The sequence below is a fragment of the Girardinichthys multiradiatus genome, chromosome 12 (genome assembly GCF_021462225.1).
Source record: "Girardinichthys multiradiatus isolate DD_20200921_A chromosome 12, DD_fGirMul_XY1, whole genome shotgun sequence".
NCBI classification, from domain to species: Eukaryota; Metazoa; Chordata; class Actinopteri; order Cyprinodontiformes; family Goodeidae; genus Girardinichthys; species Girardinichthys multiradiatus.
Window position 1 is genome coordinate 8,007,768 of NC_061805.1, and position 19,699 is coordinate 8,027,466.

General features: G+C 41.4%; 1 protein-coding gene across 4 annotated transcripts in view; it reads right to left on the reverse strand.

Moving 5' to 3' along the window:
- Positions 1-5,760: 5,760 nt before the first annotated feature.
- si:dkey-112e17.1 overlaps positions 5,761-19,699 on the reverse strand; it is a 45,550-nt gene continuing 31,611 nt past the window's right edge. For 3 of the 4 annotated variants that reach the window (XM_047380159.1, XM_047380161.1, XM_047380162.1), the window contains 4 exons: positions 17,450-17,567; positions 16,619-16,761; positions 7,112-7,348; positions 5,761-7,011 (listed from right to left, as the gene is read on the reverse strand). In XM_047380159.1, coding sequence (XP_047236115.1) covers positions 6,334-7,011; positions 7,112-7,348; positions 16,619-16,761; positions 17,450-17,567 — 1,176 coding nt within the window. In that variant the 3' untranslated portion in view covers positions 5,761-6,333. The remainder of the gene's footprint in view (positions 7,012-7,111; positions 7,349-16,618; positions 16,762-17,449; positions 17,568-19,699) is intronic. The other variant, XM_047380160.1, reaches the window with a different exon arrangement.

The following is a 19,699-nucleotide window of genomic DNA, read 5'->3' on the forward strand; positions in this document are numbered from 1 at the left end:
CGTATCTGTGACCAAGACAGCAAGTCTTTGTGATGTATCAAGAGCCACGGTATCCAGAGTAATGTCAGCATACCACCAAGAAGGACGAACCACATCCAACAGGATTAACTGTGGACGCAAGAGGAAGCTGTCTGAAAGGGATGTTCGGGTGCTAACCCGGATTGTATCCAAAAAACATAAAACCACGGCTGCCCAAATCACGGCAGAATTAAATGTGCACCTCAACTCTCCTGTTTCCACCAGAACTGTCCGTCGGGAGCTCCACAGGGTCACATGAGGGATATGGGCCAAGTTCTGGTTGCTTCGAGCTCAAACTATTGGTTCACCGGTCTTCCAACACTACCACCTCTAATACCTCCTCCCAAACCTGCATGTGAAGAGGGGGCAGCAAAGCCAGCTGGAGAGCAGCCCTCAACATCCTCTGATCAGCCCTCAACTGATGGTGAGCGTAGATCAGGCCTGGGCGGGTCTGATGTTCTCACAGTATGATAACCTTCAGAGAAAATATCACAGGATGTACAAAAAAGCTTAAATAAAAAATATATGATTTAATTACTTCATTAAAACAGAAATACAACTATTATTAATGCTGCTGCTAAAATGTTATTATAGATATTGTAATGTTTTAGCATTTGTCATTTAAATTGAAAACCTGCTAAATTTAGCAGTAGATTTCAAGTGCTTGTTGTGTACAGTAATATAACTTTTTGCCCCTGCTCACAACAAGCTGGTATTAGCTGGGTAATTGGTCGGGCTACCTGCTCCAGTAGAACGTCCAGATGGCTACATAACAGGCATGCCATTTATAGCTTGCAAACAAACAGCGCATTAGTATTAAAACAACTGATAATTTATTCTCCATACAGATGGAGAAAACTTCAGTCAACCCAGCACCTTCTCCTCCAGCCTCATTAAAAGGACTTAAACCATAAGGACAATATGATAGGAAATGTTAAACCACTGTGATACCAATACCTTGATACCAGTAAGCCAACCATGCTCAGATTGGATACAGAATGTTACATTTAGCCTCTCTTATAAATTGAACCGCATGACATTTTAATTGGGTGAGGACTAACAAATTCTGATCCCAAACTTTTAAACAGTAAGGTTGTGGTTTTTTTTTGCTTTAAGCTAACTATTTGACCAGTGAGTAGTGTTTAATGTCTGGGTCACACGGCAAGATAATTATGCCGTTTTCTGACCCAATCTTCCCCTTCCGACAACCTTAAGGATGCCCTGATTATCATGATGGATCAAAAGACAATCTTATGAGTTATTCCTTCAGTGTGTTAAAAGTGACCTAGTCTGCATGGAAGGATGTCAGGACCACTTCAACTTAAAACCAGTTATTCAACATGTTTGATTGGCCCAATATCCTCACATGTGGGGTGTTCCCCAAGGACAAACGAGCCTGTTGAATCTGATGTGTAGCCAATCAGAAAGCGCGGTGACGGAAACTAAGAATGGATTCCAAAAGTGGGGAAAAGCTTAATGAAATATCAGAGCAAAGTGTCGCTGTGTGAACCAGGCATAACATTCGTCTTCTTTCCAGCACCTCAGGAGTACTGCTGCCCCCCTCAGGGCTGCCACCTTTTCTGCACATGCTGCCTTCAGCCCATGCCAGACAGACGGGCCGAGCTAAACAACTAGCAGCAGGTTATCATTCAACAATGTGAGTTGTTCAATCACCTGTTTGTCCCTTTTTGTACCTAGAAATGTCTAGATGTGCATTATAACTGCACAGGGCATGGCAAATCATTTAAATAATAAACTATTACTTTATTACCAGTTATAACCCAAACTCAGCTGTATGTTTAAAAGGTTTGATGTGCTGTGTGTTGGCAGGTATGCTGTGCCAGAGGCCGTTCTGTCATATGTACTGGGGGTGCCAGAAGATTGGCTGTCATGGCTGCTTGACTCGATTCAGCGGTGTGTATCATAGCTGTTCATGAATGACATTTAACGTGTCTGGAGCTGACATTGCTGTTTCTCCACATCGATATGTGCTTCTGTCACATGAAACTAATCTCAGAGCGAAACCATTTTTAACAGACACATCGACTACGAACGACGTCTTAACATGACCATCCATCTTATGTTGACCTGGTCCTCCGTATGTTCCCCAAACAGCCTTACCTGTTGAGACATGGACATGCCCGCATTTCTAAGGTCCAGCTTTGGTCTCTGGAATTAAATACATCAGGAGCATCATGGTGTGTCTTGTCAATTTACAGGCATCACTTTGTACCTTTGATGCACAATGGATGTGTTTTGCCAAAGGCCACCAGGAGAAAAGAGTTTAGTGACCTTTGCATAGTTTTATCAAGGTTGACGCTTCTGAAGAGAGCAGGTTAGAAAACAGTCGTTGAGCTTTAGCCAACGACCAAACGCCAATGATGTGGTTTGTCTAATAGAAAATAAAAGTGGCTTACTTTTAAAGCTTATTTTCTGCCAGTGTATGTTGCTCAGTTGTTGTGGCTTGATATACCTCCCCATGCCCCCATATGCTGCATGTTTGGACCACCCCGGCAAACCTGCCTTTCTGTTTATGCTGTTTTTACTCAGCTGAACAATCACTGTCCACTCAGAGATACAGTTTTCATATGTGGGATTTAGCTCATTATTTTCTATATATGTATCTTTTTTTTTTTTAAAGTCATGCTCAGCCTATGTGGGCATTCTTTAGCAGCTCAGCCCATCGGCGCAAGCCTGATCGATCCCCTCACAGACGAGTGTTAATTATTCGCTACAGGAGATCCGGCCGCCCTAAGCTAACAACAATCCCAAGCCGCTCCAACAAGGAATCGGTATTAGCCGCTTTCCTGGAGTGCTTTGCTTTTTCCTACAGTGATGGGTGTGTTTGGGGCCTGGGTTATTATGTTGTACACCAAGCTGCAGAATAGGTCTGGGCGAAGCTCCTCAGGAGTAAATCAGGTTTTATTCTACCTCATCACAACACACACAAATTAAAGATGTTTGCATCAGATTTAAAAAGAAAAAACTGAGAAGCTGCATGTGTGTTCTCAATAAGGTGGATGTAACCTTTATAAATGCCTGTAGGCTTGTACGCAATGCACTATTTTAAGAATGAATCTAGATTATAATCACCCTCTCGTTTAACCACAGACGATCTTCAGGAACATGCAGAAATTAGTCATGGACTTTGAGAAATGTTTGTTTTATCAAGTTGTATTAGCTGTACTAAAACTGTATTTGAAATGTATCTAGTTTTTGTTCATTCATTTAAATACATTAAAAGTGATATAGCTCAGAAAACGTCTGGGTTGTTTCTCTTCATTCTTTATTTCACAGCCAACAAACCTGCATATTTTCAATCTCCCTCAGCTTCAAGTCACCTGATTTAAATGTAGCAATCAGGCTTGCTGATGATGTAATTCAGTCATTTACATTGGTCATGTTGGAGCAGGGACACATCCAACATGTGGGTTCTGAGGATCTGGGTTAGGAAATGCTGATTCATCTTTTCTTTGACTGTAATTGAATGTTTAGTGTGCACTTTGTGTTCTCAGATGTACAGGGGTTGGACAATGAAACTGAAACAACTGTCATTTTAGTGTGGGAGGTTTCATGGCTAAATTGGACCAGCCTGGTAGCCAGTCTTCATTGATTGTACAGGTCCTTCTCAAAATATTAGCATATTGTGATAAAGTTCATTATTTTCCATAATGTCATGATGAAAATTTAACATTCATATATTTTAGATTCATTGCACACTAACTGAAATATTTCAGGTCTTTTATTGTCTTAATACGGATGATTTTGGCATACAGCTCATGAAAACCCAAAATTCCTATCTCACAAAATTAGCATATTTCATCCGACCAATAAAAGAAAAGTGTTTTTAATACAAAAAACGTCAACCTTCAAATAATCATGTACAGTTATGCACTCAATACTTGGTCGGGAATCCTTTTGCAGAAATGACTGCTTCAATGCGGCGTGGCATGGAGGCAATCAGCCTGTGGCACTGCTGAGGTCTTATGGAGGCCCAGGATGCTTCGATAGCGGCCTTTAGCTCATCCACAGTGTTGGGTCTTTAGTCTCTCAACGTTCTCTTCACAATATCCCACAGATTCTCTATGGGGTTCAGGTCAGGAGAGTTGGCAGGCCAATTGAGCACAGTGATACCATGGTCAGTAAACCATTTACCAGTGGTTTTGGCCCAATACTTGAGCTAGATGGGCGCGTCACTGCCAAGGACTACCGAACCATTCTTGAGGACCATGTGCATCCAATGGTTCAAACATTGTATCCTGAAGGCGGTGCCGTGTATCAGGATGACAATGCACCAATACACACAGAAAACTGGTGAAAGATTGGTTTGATGAACATGAAAGTGAAGTTGAACATCTCCCATGGCCTGCACAGTCACCAGATCTAAATATTATTGAGCCACTTTGGGGTGTTTTGGAGGAGCGAGTCAGGAAACGTTTTCCTCCACCAGTATCACGTATTGACCTGGCCACTATCCTGCAAGAAGAATGGCTTAAAATCCCTCTGACCACTGGGCAGGACTTGTATATGTTATTCCCAAGACAAATTGACGCTGTATTGGCCGCAAAAGGAAGCACTACAAAATACTAATAAATTATTGTGGTCTAAAACCAGGTGTTTCAGTTTCATTGTCCAACCCCTGTAGTTCCTCACACTAATATTTATACCCTTTAGTTATTTTTACTTTGTCATGTTACACCGACAAACTTCAATATATTTTATTTGATGTACATTCCTCTTTGTAAAATAGCTCAAGCTTAGGAATAATTGGATTGAGAGACAATCTGTGATTTTTGCTTTTCCCACAGAGTCTTAATTTGATTATGGTCTTTACTTTAACTTGGCCACCTGAATCGAAACCATTTTATTGCGGCTCTGGCTGCATGTTGAGAACCGTCCTGCTAAAAGGTGAAACATTGCCCAAGTCTCAAATCTTTTGCAGCCTCTAACAAGGATTAGAGGGCATTTAGCTTCATCCATCTTCCCATCAACTCTAACCAGCTGAATAAAGCAGCCCTTGTGCATGCTGTTGCCACCACCATGTTTCACTGTGGGAAACATGATGTGAAACAGCGTTCAGGGTAGAGATGGGCTATACGAATTTAGAATATCTTTCACTTCACTGCTAAACAGTGAACAACAACTGCATTAAACCATATTTTCAAATATATTTATTTAATTGATGCATTAACACTGGAAGAAAAAAAACAGTAATGTCAGTTTTGCAAACACCCTCAGAGATGATCACTGACATGTTAAATCAGAACTCTTATAACTCTTTTTCACCATAAACTACACAATAATTGCCTATCCATAGTTCAGCCAATTTGTTCTCTGCTACAGTTTTGATCTTTTCTGATCAGGGCACTTTTACATGGCTTGTGGCAAATATGACATGTCTTTCTTTCAGCTATAGCTTTCTTGTCACTCTGCTGGATTCATGGCGACTTCATGACACGATAGCTGCCCTACTAACAGATTCTCTAATCTCAGCTGCGGATCTGTGCAGCTACTTGTCTGAACAATGCTAAGCTGAAAGGCTGGGACGTATGGCACAACTGCACACATCCCAAACAAAAAGATTGAAGTTTGTGGTTGCAAAGTGGCAAAATGCTACAATGTTAATGGGGTTTAGCAAAGCACTGCACATTAAGGTATTTTGGTTAATTAAATCAAATGTGGTATTAAGCAGAAGGATAAAGATCCAACACTAATTAAGAACACCAGATATTAACAACAGCATGTTTATTAAACCTTTATTTATATATAAACAACTCAGTTTAAGTGCTAGTGTCAGTTCTACTGCTCTGGTTTATAATGGTTTCTATTGTTACTATTCTATTCTTACTTTATATGGTATTATATGGTATTTCAATTTCCCTTTTAGAATCCATTATCAGGCTTAGGAGTATGCATGCACTGATGTAACAGTGGTATAAATGAATTATCTACATCCTACATAATACTTGTGGGTAAAAAGCAACTGCATAATTATTAAATTGCTCTGCACCAAAGAAATGACCACGTAGAGAGCCACAAAAAGGCAGAAAGCTGGCCCAAGCAGCATAAATCAACACTCCCAGATGAAGAGCAGAAAGGTTCATGCTTGCAACAAGCCAGTGCTTTGCTATAGTGAACAGCTTTGTCCAAGAGCATTTTTATGCAAACTGGGAAAAAAATGCCCACAGAAGGCTGTGAAATATAATGTGTGTAGAAGTTGATTTCAGAAAATAAAGGAGGTTATTTATAGAGCCACTAATCCGAGTTCAGAAAGACCAAAATGGTGCAGCACAGTCTCTGCTCTTCACAAGCTTGTCACAAGTGGGGTGTCACAGAGCACAGCCCTGTGGACAGCCTCACAGAGGGCTGGCTGGTATTTAGCGCATTTGACTCAGTAAATGCACCTGAAGCTTGTGGAGCAGCCCCTCCTGACACCTGACTCCCCCATGGCCTCCACTCTGGCCTGGCCCTCTTGGGGCTGATGCCACCAGCAGAAGGCCTTTTATTCTCATATTTCGCCTTGACCAGTCCATTCTGCACAGTTGAAGCAACGGTCTGGTCTAGGTGTTGAGCTGAGACCAGTGGCTGCCGGTCCTCCTCCTCGGAGATGGCAAATACTGGCACGCTAATGTGGTCATCCTCACCTGGGAATTCCTGCCTCTTTCCAGCCGGCCCGCTCTCAATGTGGCACTGAGTGGAGGAGGAGGAGCCAGGCCTGGGATCTGAGGGGCAGCCCGGGGGGACACTGCACCCCTTCAGTGGATCTTTTGTCTCAGAGAGAAGACCAAAACAAGGTCCTGTGAATCGAGAGCGCCGCAGGTTGCTGGTGGAGTTGAGGCGGCGCTGCCTTTGTGCGGGCTGCGTGAGGGGATAGGAGGCGTTGCTGAAGGAGTCACAGATGATCCTGGTGTCTGCTTGGGCCTCCAGGTGAGCATCAGAGAACACCTTCCTGCTGTTGCCTCCTGTTTGGTCAGGGACCAAACTGGATGGTACCTGAAATGAGATATTTGACAGTTTACTCAAATCTTCCACAGCAAAAAGTATCCAACTGAACCTTCAGAATGTCAATCACCACAAATGGTCAAGTACTGACGTTGTCCACCAGCTTGGTAAAGGGACTGGTGGAGTTCCAGCTGCACCACTTTTTGTGAAGCTGCGGCAGGGGTGCAAGGAAGTCCTGAAAGGTGCGTACGCTCCAAGCTCTCGGCCTTGAGAAGGTACTTTCTTTAAAGGATCTTGGAGCAGTAGGGGAGGTGTCGGGGTCTGGTGAGGGCCAGTGGCATGAAGGACCAGGGCCGGTGTCACTGAGTCGCAGAAACCTCTCTCGCTGCTGAGAAACATATGTCAATAACGTAATACAGATGCACATGGATCCAACAACAACACCACAAACATATCAGGCCACTTTAAGTAAAAATTACAACTATAGGAATTAATGGTGAATAGTTCATGTTCCTGTAGCTGCAAGAAAAAAAAAAATCAAATACTAGTTTTTTTCTGGAAGTCTTGCTAGGACAAAATATTTTCTTTATAATCAAGAATATTTAAGGTTTACAAAGTGGCATCTGCACTTTCTACAAGGCTTTAGGAACCAACATATTGTTCTTAGCAAAAGAATTACATGGATGGAGCTCTTTCACATTTTGTCATGTTGAAACCATAAACTTTAATGTTTATTAGATCTTTTCCGATGATGGGATATTGGAGAACATCAGTGAACAAAGAGCATCATGAAGACCAAGGTACACATCAGACAGGTTAGGGACAAAGATGTGAAGACATTGAATACAGAATTAGATTATAAAACAATACCCCAACCTTTGAACCTGTTAAGAAGCACGATTCAATCTTTCATCTAAATATTCAAAGAGTAAAGCACAGAAAACCTACATTTTATTCTAACTGATGTGCTGCCAGGCACAATATAATAAGATAATAACTAGAGAAGCAAGGGGCTGTAGTAACACCTGACCTCAGCTACAGACATTCACAGCTTAGGTAGGAAAATCTCTTGAGAAGACAACTATTAGTCATGTACTCCCCAAATCTGGCTTTTAAGAGTGGCAAGACCCTTACTGAGAAAACTCAAGTAATCCTGTTTAGTTCGTCACAAGGCATATAGGGGACACAGCAAACATGGAAGAAGGTGCTCTGGTCAGACGAGACTGACACTAAACTTTTTAGCACTAAGTGCAAAATACTGTGTGGCAGAATACTAACACTGCAAGGGTGTGGCTTTGCTGTGGGGAAGGAGGTCAGAGTTGATGGCAGGATGGATTGGAGCTAAATACGGGGCAATCCTGGAAAGAAATCAGGACTGGGCTTTAAGACTTCAACTTGGGATGGAGGTTCTCAATAAAATATACTGAAACTTGTGGCTGTAATGTGACAAAATGTTGAGTTAAACCAACACTTGCACGATACTGCAAAGTATTATGCTGTTATTTTTCATCTACGATTAGGTTAATCTAGGTTAAGGATCTGCTGAGGATCAAATTTTCTTTTTTTCTGACAGAATTTAAAACATTTAGCACTTACGTTTTAACATGCTTTGTTGCCTTTCTGGATGCCAAAAAAAAAAAAAGATCTACATAGCAAATAAATTTATTTGCTTGAGTAGAGATTGACAAGACAAGAGTTGCCAAAAGAGTGAAAACAAACAAATTAGAAATAAGGCTGAAAACGCAACATAAATAGCTTCCGAATCAGAGGTGGCATTATTCTTAAGCACTCAACTGCAGCAATAAGGTCACTGACCTGCACCGGGAGGATAGACAGTCAGCAAATCAAGCGCGTATCTCTGGTTGAGTAGCAACCGACAGACAGTGCTCAGGCTGCAACTGAACCAGTACTTCACATTCTTCTCTAGAATACCGCCATCAGAGAGAAGACTTATCTGTGTCTTAAACTGTGAAACACCAACAACCATCGACTGAAAGATCAAATTACAGTAAGAAAAGCCCCCCACCATCTTCTGGTTTAACTGCTGTTAAACATGGTCAGAGGATACCAACACAATATGTGGGCTACAGACCACAATATGAGGAACGGATCGGTTGACAGTATGTTATTTGTACCTGCTGCATCCCAGCTTTACACCTAACACATTTTGCTGTGTACAGTGCATTAACAAGAGGAATGTGTGCTGATCAGCTGAGCCCCCCTATCGTGCGATATCTCTTACAAAACTCATTTATCTATTAAGTGCATTAAAGCAGTCAAGAGAACAGACGGTGCTTTGCAATGAATTCAGTCTCATCTGGGGCAACACTGTATGTGCCCGCACACACACAGATACACACAATTATTTTCGAGCAAAGGTTAAAAAGAAAATACAGCATGTTTTTATTCTGGCCTTTACATGTTAGTCTAATTTCCACCCTGGCATTGTGTCAACACACAATATCTATATTTATATATATATCTATATAGATATACAGGTCCTTCTCAAAATATTAGCATATTGTGATAAAGTTCATTATTTTCCATAATGTCATGATGAAAATTTAACATTCATATATTTTAGATTCATTGCACACTAACTGAAATATTTCAGGTCTTTTATTGTCTTAATACGGATGATTTTGGCATACAGCTCATGAAAACCCAAAATTCCTATCTCACAAAATTAGCATATAATTAAAAGGGTCTCTAAACGAGCTATGAACCTAATCATCTGAATCAACGAGTTAACTCTAAACACCTGCAAAAGATTCCTGAGGCCTTTAAAACTCCCAGCCTGGTTCATCATTCAAAACCCCAATCATGGGTAAGACTGCCGACCTGACTGCTGTCCAGAAGGCCACTATTGACACCCTCAAGCAAGAGCGTAAGACACAGAAAGAAATTTCTGAACGAATAGGCTGTTCCCAGAGTGCTGTATCAAGGCACCTCAGTGGGAAGTCTGTGGGAAGGAAAAAGTGTGGCAGAAAACGCTGCACAACGAGAAGAGGTGACCGGCCCCTAAGGAAGATTGCGGAGAAGGGCCGATTCTAGACCTTGGGGGACCTGCGGAAGCAGTGGACTGAGTCTGGAGTAGAAACATCCAGAGCCACCATGCACAGGCGTGTGCAGGAAATGGGCTACAGGTGCCGCATTCCCCAGGTCAAGCCACTTTTGAACCAGAAACAGCGGCAGAAGCGCCTGACCTGGGCTACAGAGAAGCAGCACTGGACTGTTGCTCAGTGGTCCAAAGTACTTTTTTTGGATGAAAGCAAATTCTGCATGTCATTCGGAAATCAAGCTGCCAGAGTCTGGAGGAAGACTGGGGAGAAGGAAATGCCAAAATGCCAGAAGTCCAGTGTCAAGTACCCACAGTCAGTGATGGTCTGGGGTGCCGTGTCAGCTGCTGGTGTTGGTCCACTGTGTTTTATCAAGGGCAGGGTCAATGCAGCTAGCTATCAGGAGATTTTGGAGCACTTCATGCTTCCATCTGCTGAAAAGCTTTATGGAGATGAAGATTTCATTTTTCAGCACGACCTGGCACTTGCTCACAGTGCCAAAACCACTGGTAAATGGTTTACTGACCATGGTATCACTGTGCTCAATTGGCCTGCCAACTCTCCTGACCTGAACCCCATAGAGAATTTGTGGAATATTGTGAAGAGAACGTTGAGAGACTCAAGACCCAACACTCTGGATGAGCTAAAGGCCGCTATCGAAGCATCCTGGGCCTCCATAAGACCTCAGCAGTGCCTCAGGCTGATTGCCTCCATGCCATGCCGCATTGAAGCAGTCATTTCTGCAAAAGGATTCCCGACCAAGTATTGAGTGCATAACTGTACATGATTATTTGAAGGTTGACGTTTTTGTTTTAAAAACACTTTTCTTTTATTGGTCGGATGAAATATGCTAATTTTGTGAGATAGGAATTTTGGGTTTTCATGAGCTGTATGGCAAAATCATCTGTATTAAGACAATAAAAGACCTGAAATATTTCAGTTAGTGTGCAATGAATCTAAAATATATGAATGTTAAATTTTCATCATGACATTATGGAAAATAATTAACTTTATCACAATATGCTAATATTTTGAGAAGGACCTGTAGATATATACAGGGGTTGGACAATGAAACTGAAACACCTGGTTTTAGACCACAATAATTTATTAGTATGGTGTAGGGCCTCCTTTTGCGGCCAATACAGCGTCAATTTGTCTTGGGAATGACATACAAGTCCTGCACAGTGGTCAGAGGGACTTTAAGCCATTCTTCTTGCAGGATAGTGGCCAGGTCACTACGTGATACTGGTGGAGGAAAACGTTTCCTGACTCGCTCCTCCAAAACACCCCAAAGTGGCTCAATAATATTTAGATCTGGTGACTGTGCAGGCCATGGGAGATGTTCAACTTCACTTTCATGTTCATCAAACTAATTTTTCACCAGTCTTGCTGTGTGTATTGGTGCGTTGTCATCCTGATACATGGCACCGCCTTCAGGATACAATGTTTGAACCATTGGATGCACATGGTCCTCAAGAATGGTTCGGTAGTCCTTGGCAGTGACGCGCCCATCTAGCACAAGTATTGGGCCAAGGGAATGCCATGATATGGCAGCCCAAACCATCACTGATCCACCCCCATGCTTCACTCTGGGCATTCAACAGTCTGGGTGGTACGCTTCTTTGGGGCTTCTCCACACCGTAACTCTCCTGGATGTGGGGAAAACAGTAAAGGTGGACTCATCAGAGAACAATACATGTTTCACATTGTCCACAGCCCAAGATTTGCGCTCCTTGCACCATTGAAACCGACATCTGGCATTGGCATGAGTGACCAAAGGTTTGGCTATAGCAGCCTGGCCGTGTATATTGACCCTGTGGAGCTCCCGACGGACAGTTCTGGTGGAAACAGGAGAGTTGAGTTGCACATTTAATTCTGCCGTGATTTGGGCAGCCGTGGTTTTATGTTTTTTGGATACAATCCGGGTTAGCACCCGAACATCCCTTTCAGACAGCTTCCTCTTGCGTCCACAGTTAATCCTGTTGGATGTGGTTCGTCCTTCTTGGTGGTATGCTGACATTACCCTTGATACCGTGGCTCTTGATACATCACAAAGACTTGCTGTCTTGGTCACAGATGCGCCAGCAAGACGTGCACCAACAATTTGTCCTCTTTTGAACTCTGGTATGTCATCCATAATGTTGTGTACATTTCAATATTTTGAGCAAAACTGTGCTCTTACCCTGCTAATTGAACCTTCACACTCTGCTCTTACTGGTGCAATGTGCAATCAATGAAGACTGGCTACCAGGCTGGTCCAATTTAGCCATGAAACCTCCCACACTAAAATGACAGGTGTTTCAGTTTCATTGTCCAACCCCTGTATGTGTGTGTGTGTGTGTGTATATATATATATATATATATCTTCAATTTTACAATAGATAAGTAATGACGGCGTGAAATCTAACAGAGATTAAGCTAAAATGTAAAAAAAAAATTATAAAAAGCTGCTTCCATTGGTTTTATTAAGAAAAGTGGCAGTCAGGTGTTGCTTCTTAAATGCAGTTAACTGGCTATAAAGCAGAGAGAGAGCAAGAGATCAGCCACTGACCAGATATGGATTATTTTCTGGTTGATTGGGTAAGAAAGGTGACCTGCCAGTGGAATCTCAAACATCCTATCAGTGAACCAACCATACCTAAGCACTACCCGCCCCCCAACAAAAAGAACTCTGGGGTAAAAGATGTTACTAAGTCAAGCAGATTCAAAGTTAGGTATTTCAGTATCAGTGAGGGTTTCGAAATGAGGCTGAAATGCCTCATTGCCATCACCCTTTAATTCTCTCCACAGATTCTCCATCAGATTCAAGTCAGGACTCCAGTTGGGCTGGTCCAAAATGTTAATATTTTTGTCGGCTAACCAGTTCTTCACCAATTTAACTGTGTTATGAGTCATTGTGATGCTATGATTTAGTTTTGCAAAAGACCAATTTTTTCTACAGAAAGCCTGATGTTGTAGTCTTCTTCTATGGTGATGTCATTTACTGCCTGTCCTGTCAGCTGAAACCCAAAACACCACCAAAGATTGGTAATGGATGGTGTTCTTGGGTTAAATGCTTCTCCTTTTTTTAAATGCCAAATAAAGGCTAACATTACCAGAAAACAAGTACTATTCTCTGTCCAGATGAGATTTTACAAAGGCCAGATGGACTTTGTGTGGCTTCCTCCTTGTCCTCCATAGAATCCAACATTATGCAGGATTCTTTGGTCTGTCCACCTTAAGATGTTGCCACTAACAAGGCCAGCATTCTTCAGGATGACCATGGTTGTGATGCCTGGATTCTTTTTCCACCTCTTGCATCATCAGCCTTACCTGTGCTGATGTCTCTTTTATTCCATATCCTGTACACCGAGCACACAGTGTGGAAGGTCTTTTATTTTTGCCTATTTGATTGAAGTAGAACCTTGAATGTTCACATGGACTCTCACAATTTGCAACTGATATGAATAATTTCAGGCATGCTCTTTTACATAAACTGCAAGGTAAACAGAGAAATAATTTGCTGGCATCCATGGCACATTTTTATATTTATTTTTCTGACACACATCTATTTCTTTTCCAGTTAGAAAAAAAAAACATGTTGGTCATGTTAAAAAATTTGAAATCTAAATCTGCCTAGGGTATGAATAATTTGTGGCTTAACTGCAGGCCAGAAAACTCAGATTGATGCATCTCTAATTATCACCAATAATTAATCAGCACGTGTTGCCACTTCTATAAAAAAAGTGTTTTGGCAGTTTGGCATCTTCGCTTTGGGTTAACCAGCAAACATAAAGAAAACTTGCAAATCTTCCCAGCAGTAGATGTCCCACCAAATTTACCACAAGCTCAGATCATGCAATGCTCAGAGGATCTGCAAAAAACCCAAGATCTCCATCTCAGACTCACCACAGTACAACAAGTGTGGCTTTTATGGAATTAGTTTTCAAGAGAAAAGCCTCTTCCCTCTAAGAGGAACATAGCACCAAAGTTATATCTGAATAAACCATAAGACTAGTGGAACAAGGTCCTTTGGACAGTTGAGACCAAAGTAGAGATGTGTGTCCACCATACTCTGTGCTGAAAACCATACACACAAGATCAACACATCTGATACAACCCGGTGGATAGGTGATGATCTGGGCTTGTTTTGCAACCATAGGACCTGATCAGATTCAACTGTGAGTCAAATGTGGGGCCATCTGTTTGGCAGCTACAGCATCCATGAAATCTGATCAAAGAGAGCAGCAAATTTACAACATTCTCTTGTAAACACAATGTTGCAAACAAAAAGAATCAAGGTGAAACAATCCAGACTCTATTTTAAATCTTGCAGTAGGATCTCAAAAGAGCCATTCAGAAATATCTGCAAACCTCAATGAACTAAAGCAATGTTGAAAAGAAATATGGGCAAAATGTATCCTCTGCGAGTAAAAATAATAGTCAAACAGATTTTAAAAAATTATTTGAGTTCCTGCTGCCAAAGGTGGGTCAATGTTTGCCTTTCCTCTTCTAATGAATAGGGATGTAGTGGAAAGTGTTGTGCTCTCTGTACACATAGATTGCCATTTATATAGATTTTGATATACCAGAAGATTTTATGATGTCTTGATATGCCTGGAATTGAAAGAGGTTGTTATGTCTTTCAGGTGTACATCAGAGGTTATTATTTTCCAGGAGCAACTTGGAGAGACTGAATCCAGACAACAGATTAAAAGTGTAAAAGTAACATTATCATTTTCAATCAGCTGCTGTTGATCAACACAGTACAGAGGTTTTAGGGGTTTCAACCATCAGAAAGGACTAATCCTTCCCACAGAGTCTGTAGCAGCTAGCTTTGTCTAGACTAGAATTAACTGGGGCTTTAATTAAAAAGTTATTTTGCTCAGCAAAGCCCTGCAAACACAATGGCAACTTTTACGTTAGACATGAGGCAAGAGATCAGCAACTGCAGTCAATCAGAGATCAAATTGGAGAAAATTCAGGGGTGTTGCTTGGAAAAGCTCAGCATACACAACTTTACAGATTAATAGAACTTGTTGAACAGTCTGATGACGTTCAGGCTGTGAGTAACAAACTATTTAGAGCCGGAAATCTCAGCTTTCCAGAAAGACTGCTCTTGATATTATGCAGTTTGAAGCTTTTCCTAAGAAACAAAAAAGGTATTTTTTCCAGCAAAGATGTCAAATGTAAGCTCAAGCACTATAAATACAGCAGTTACCTGTGCCAAGCTATAATGCTTGGAAATTTACCTTGCATCAACATGTAGGAAATGGACTTTGCCCCTCCCACCCTTACTTATGCAAAGTGTAGACCCCATGTAACATTTACCAAACATCATTGACATGGTTGTCTGAATTGAGGACACACAGAGGCAGACCACACACTGTGTGTCAAAGCGTGCAGCAGCACAACACAGCAACACACACACACTTTGAGCTGGGAATCTGGCTCTGAAGATAATACTTCATTAGCCTAGGCTGCAGAAAAGCCTGCCAGTCCTTCAAAAAGCTGCCAGAGTTGTTTTACGCCAACTCTTATTCCAAAAGAGCACAAAAGAGAACGGGAAAAAGCGCCTGCTTCATCAAAGCTCCTCCTCTCTTTTAATTATCCTCATTTCCCATTCATGTCCCCATAGTTTACATAGTTTTAGATTGTACCTTGCAGACGGCAGTATAATCGTATCAGTCTTATTGAGAACATTAGGTCAATTCAAAAAAGTGAATGCTCTGCCACCTCCGATGTTCATTTGTTCTGGGATCCTTTCCACAAAGTGAGTAGAAAAAACAGGATTGAGAGTGTGCTGTTGTGATTACATAACCTTTTTGCTCTCAACCTAACAGCATTAAAGATACATTCAGACAGAAACCTTTGAACCAGTGTGCAAAGTGAGGCAGCACTGTGAGGAATTCACAGCAATGCCATGACAAGCTAACACGCCCCTGTTTAGCAGATAGTATTCAGCACCATTCTCATCATTTCACATTGAAGGCCCAACGTTAACGTGCTGCTGCTACAAGAGGAAAGGGATCGGGGCTGGAAATAAAAAAAAGGTATTACGGTTCATCCTCCTACACCAGTACCAAATTTCATGAAAAAACGTTTTTTATTACTTTAAACTAAAAAGCTGGTGATCATCCCTTACTGCATGCTACAGGTCCATCTAGATTACCTGTCCTTTTAAAGACCATGTGATATTCTAACTACAGTGACTTGCAAAACTTTTCATAGGCCCTGAACTTTTTCACATTTTATCAGAGTAAAACCACAAAACAAAAATCAGAAAAGTATAACAAGCAACCTTTTACTCTTATACCTCTAAATGAAATATTGTGCAACTAATTATGATTAGAAATGGCCAAATCACCAAACAATCCACCTGAATGAAACTTAATCTAAGTTTCATCTGTGATAAAAAAAATTTAAACCTTTCATTTCCCTTCTACTTCACAACTATGCACTTCTTTGTGTCAGTCTATCACATAAAATCCCCTAAAAATACACATTTGTGATTGTAATGGGACAGAATGTGGAAACGTTTTGGGGGTGTAGTGGATTATTTTGCAAGGCACAGTAGCTGTTACTAGTAATAGCTATAGTGGCATCAAACAGGTTCTTACAGCATGAGGATAGAAGGGCAGCCGTCCTGGGCTACCAGCTGATGATACAATGAAAACCTCATCTGCATCAATATCAAGTTCAGTCAAACCACTGCAGGAAAGGTCCACTTCTGCATTCTGGGACCCATCACCATCATCAGCGACTACAGAAAGACAGAAGGAAGATTAGACATTAGAGACCATAGCAGGGGCTTTGTGGGTTAAATGGCACAAAGATCTCAACCTGGGTCAGTCCTAGTGATGGAGCGAGAAACATTATTTGTGTTTCATGGTCAGTCTGTATGCTTCATCTGCACTAGATTAACTGGAGCCACAATGAAATATTTAATGAGCCCAATTATCAATACATTTTATAAAAAGAGAGTAATTGTGGCTGCTATGCATGAAAACATCAGCAGGATTAAGGTGTGAGAAGAAGTAAGTTAGCTGAATATAGACAACCAAAGAGACCGCACCATCTAAAGCAGAAAATCCATTACCATGTGGCTAAACTGAAACATCTTCTCTCCACCCTAACATATTTCTCAAGCATTATATCTTCACTTTTAAATGAGTGCACTGATCCTTAGCTTTCTGCTTAGAGAAATTACTAGATGAAAGATTTATATCCTCAATGGTATTATTATCATTCCTGAAATATTTCAGCAAAAAGTCTAAAATAGTGGTGTGAATAAATCTAAATAGACATCCATAATAGTATGCTTTTGAAGGGCCCTCAGCTTGTTGAATCTTTGAATAAAAAAATGACCCAAGCAGAGTGTAGTTTTTCAGTCATTAAGGAATTCAGAATGTGGGAATACATGCATCTATGCAAGTGTGCCACTTCCCAACCTGCACGTGGTTGGCTGCTGTTGTCCTGCTCTATAGTCATCTCTGGACCAGCCTGATTCTCAGCCATTAGCTGGAGCTCGCTGATCTCAGCAGCAGTGCTTTGGACTTGCTCTTCAACCTACAACATGATGCATACAGATTACGCTACACAGTTTTATAATATTAATGCTGGAAATACATTCAGTATTAAAGCCTGACAAAAAGGTACAGGTACAATTTTCACTTTGACCTGCCCTGACTTGGCCAGTTGGAAAGTCAAACATCTGATCTTTTTCCAATCAATGAACGCACCATACGTAAGAACTACCAGGAGACCCTGATCACAACACTGTAATAATTATTACTTAAGAAGAGTAGCACACAATTTCTATAAATGTGTGTTGGTTGTCTCTACAGGGAGTCAGACTTTGCTGGGTGTGGCTTATTTTATTTCTTTGACATCTTGTAGTTTGTCTGTATTTGTTCCCAATTTTTATGGGTATGAAAATGAGACGTCTGCCATCGAACATTAATCCATAGCCATCTTGGAGCTATTTTGTAGAATCGATGAAGGAGAAAAAAGACAAAGAAGGGAACTGACCCAGAGCAAAGTTCAACAGATAACAGTAAGGCCGAGATTTTTACAGCAAAGTTACTCAGTATTATTCTGTTGAGTGGTTTCTTTAAATTAAAGATAAAATGCCACTTTACATCTTTAATGTGAAGAAACCACTTGTAATATTAAAATGCCACTTTATGTAGGGCTGCACGGTGGAGCAGTTGGTAGAACTGTTGCCTTGCAGCAAGAAGGTCCTGGGTTCAACTCCTGGAGTCTTTCTGCATGGAGTTTGGATGTTCCCCCCCGTGGATGCGTGGGTTCTCTCTGGGTACTCCAGCTTTCTCCCACAGTCCAAAAACATGACTGTTAGGTTAACTGGTCTCTCTAAATTGCCCTTAGGTGTGAAGGAGTGTGTGCATGGCCGTTTTTCCTGTATGTCTCTGTTGCCCTGCGATGGATTGGCGACATGTCCAGGTTGTACCCTGCCTCCCGTCCGTAGACTGGTGGAGATAGGCACCAGCTCCCCCATGACCCACTATGAAGTAAGCGGTATAGAAGATGACCTGCAGTCAGACAAGCATCTTTAGCACTTAGTAGGGCAGCATTTAACTGCTATGACCGGGTTGCAGATATAAAACCAGCTACTGGTAGTGTTGCTGAAGAATTATAGCCCACTCCTTATAGGTAAAGGCTTCTAGATCACTAATATTCTTGGGGCTGTGTGGTGCAACCACCTTTTTCAAATCCCATAAGTGATTTTTCAAATCAGATCACCCTGATGGCCACTGTGTTTCTCTGGAAGTCTTCTGAAACTAATCCTTGGTAGACTTTGAGATATGTTTGGGATCATTGTCCAGGTGAAATGTCCAATGAATGTTTCATAGACACCATGACATTTTCTCCCAGGATTTTTTGATACCGAATCCATATAGTCCTCGACATGCTACAGGTTTCCAGAGGAAGTGATGCAACTCCTGAGCAAAACTGAGCCACCGCTCTGCTTCACTGTAGCCATTGTGTGGGGGGGCTGTAGGGGCTTTTTAGTGTATGCTTCATTCCTAATGATTCATCACTCCACAGAGCAGAATCAAAAATTTTTTTTGTCATATTTAAATAGTTGTGAGCAAACTGGAGATAATTTTACTTGTGCTTCTGGATGATGCACGTCTTGGAGTTCAGGAGTTGGGCCCTTCAGGGTTTACTATGTGCCTTACTGTGGAAACTGAAACCTCAGTGGCTGCTGCCACCAAGTCTCGCTGCATGTCTTTTGCAGTTACTGAAGGGTTTTTCACATCTGCCTCTTCATCTTGTAGCAGCTGCTTTATCTTTCTGCCATGACCAAGTAGTATGGCCACTGTTCCTTTAGGTTTAAAAGGCAAACCATGCTTCCAAATGATTGTATTTACCATCCTTTGTATCCTTTTCATTTTTGCAAGGCAATGTCCTGTTCTCTGAACGTTTTGGACAATGCTCCTTACACAGCAATATTTGTGGCATGCAATGACATGCCACCGTTAACAGTAAAGGTATTTGAGGTGTTTAGTCTCAAGCACACCTGATGCAACTAATGACTGGTTGCATCAGGTGTGCCCGAAACCACACCTGATTTTTTGGTTTTGGCTTATAAAGACTTATATTCAGGGATTTGAATACTTTTGAGACTGTTTTAGCCATTGAAAGTATGAGTGAAAGCTTATGCATTATCTAAAAGA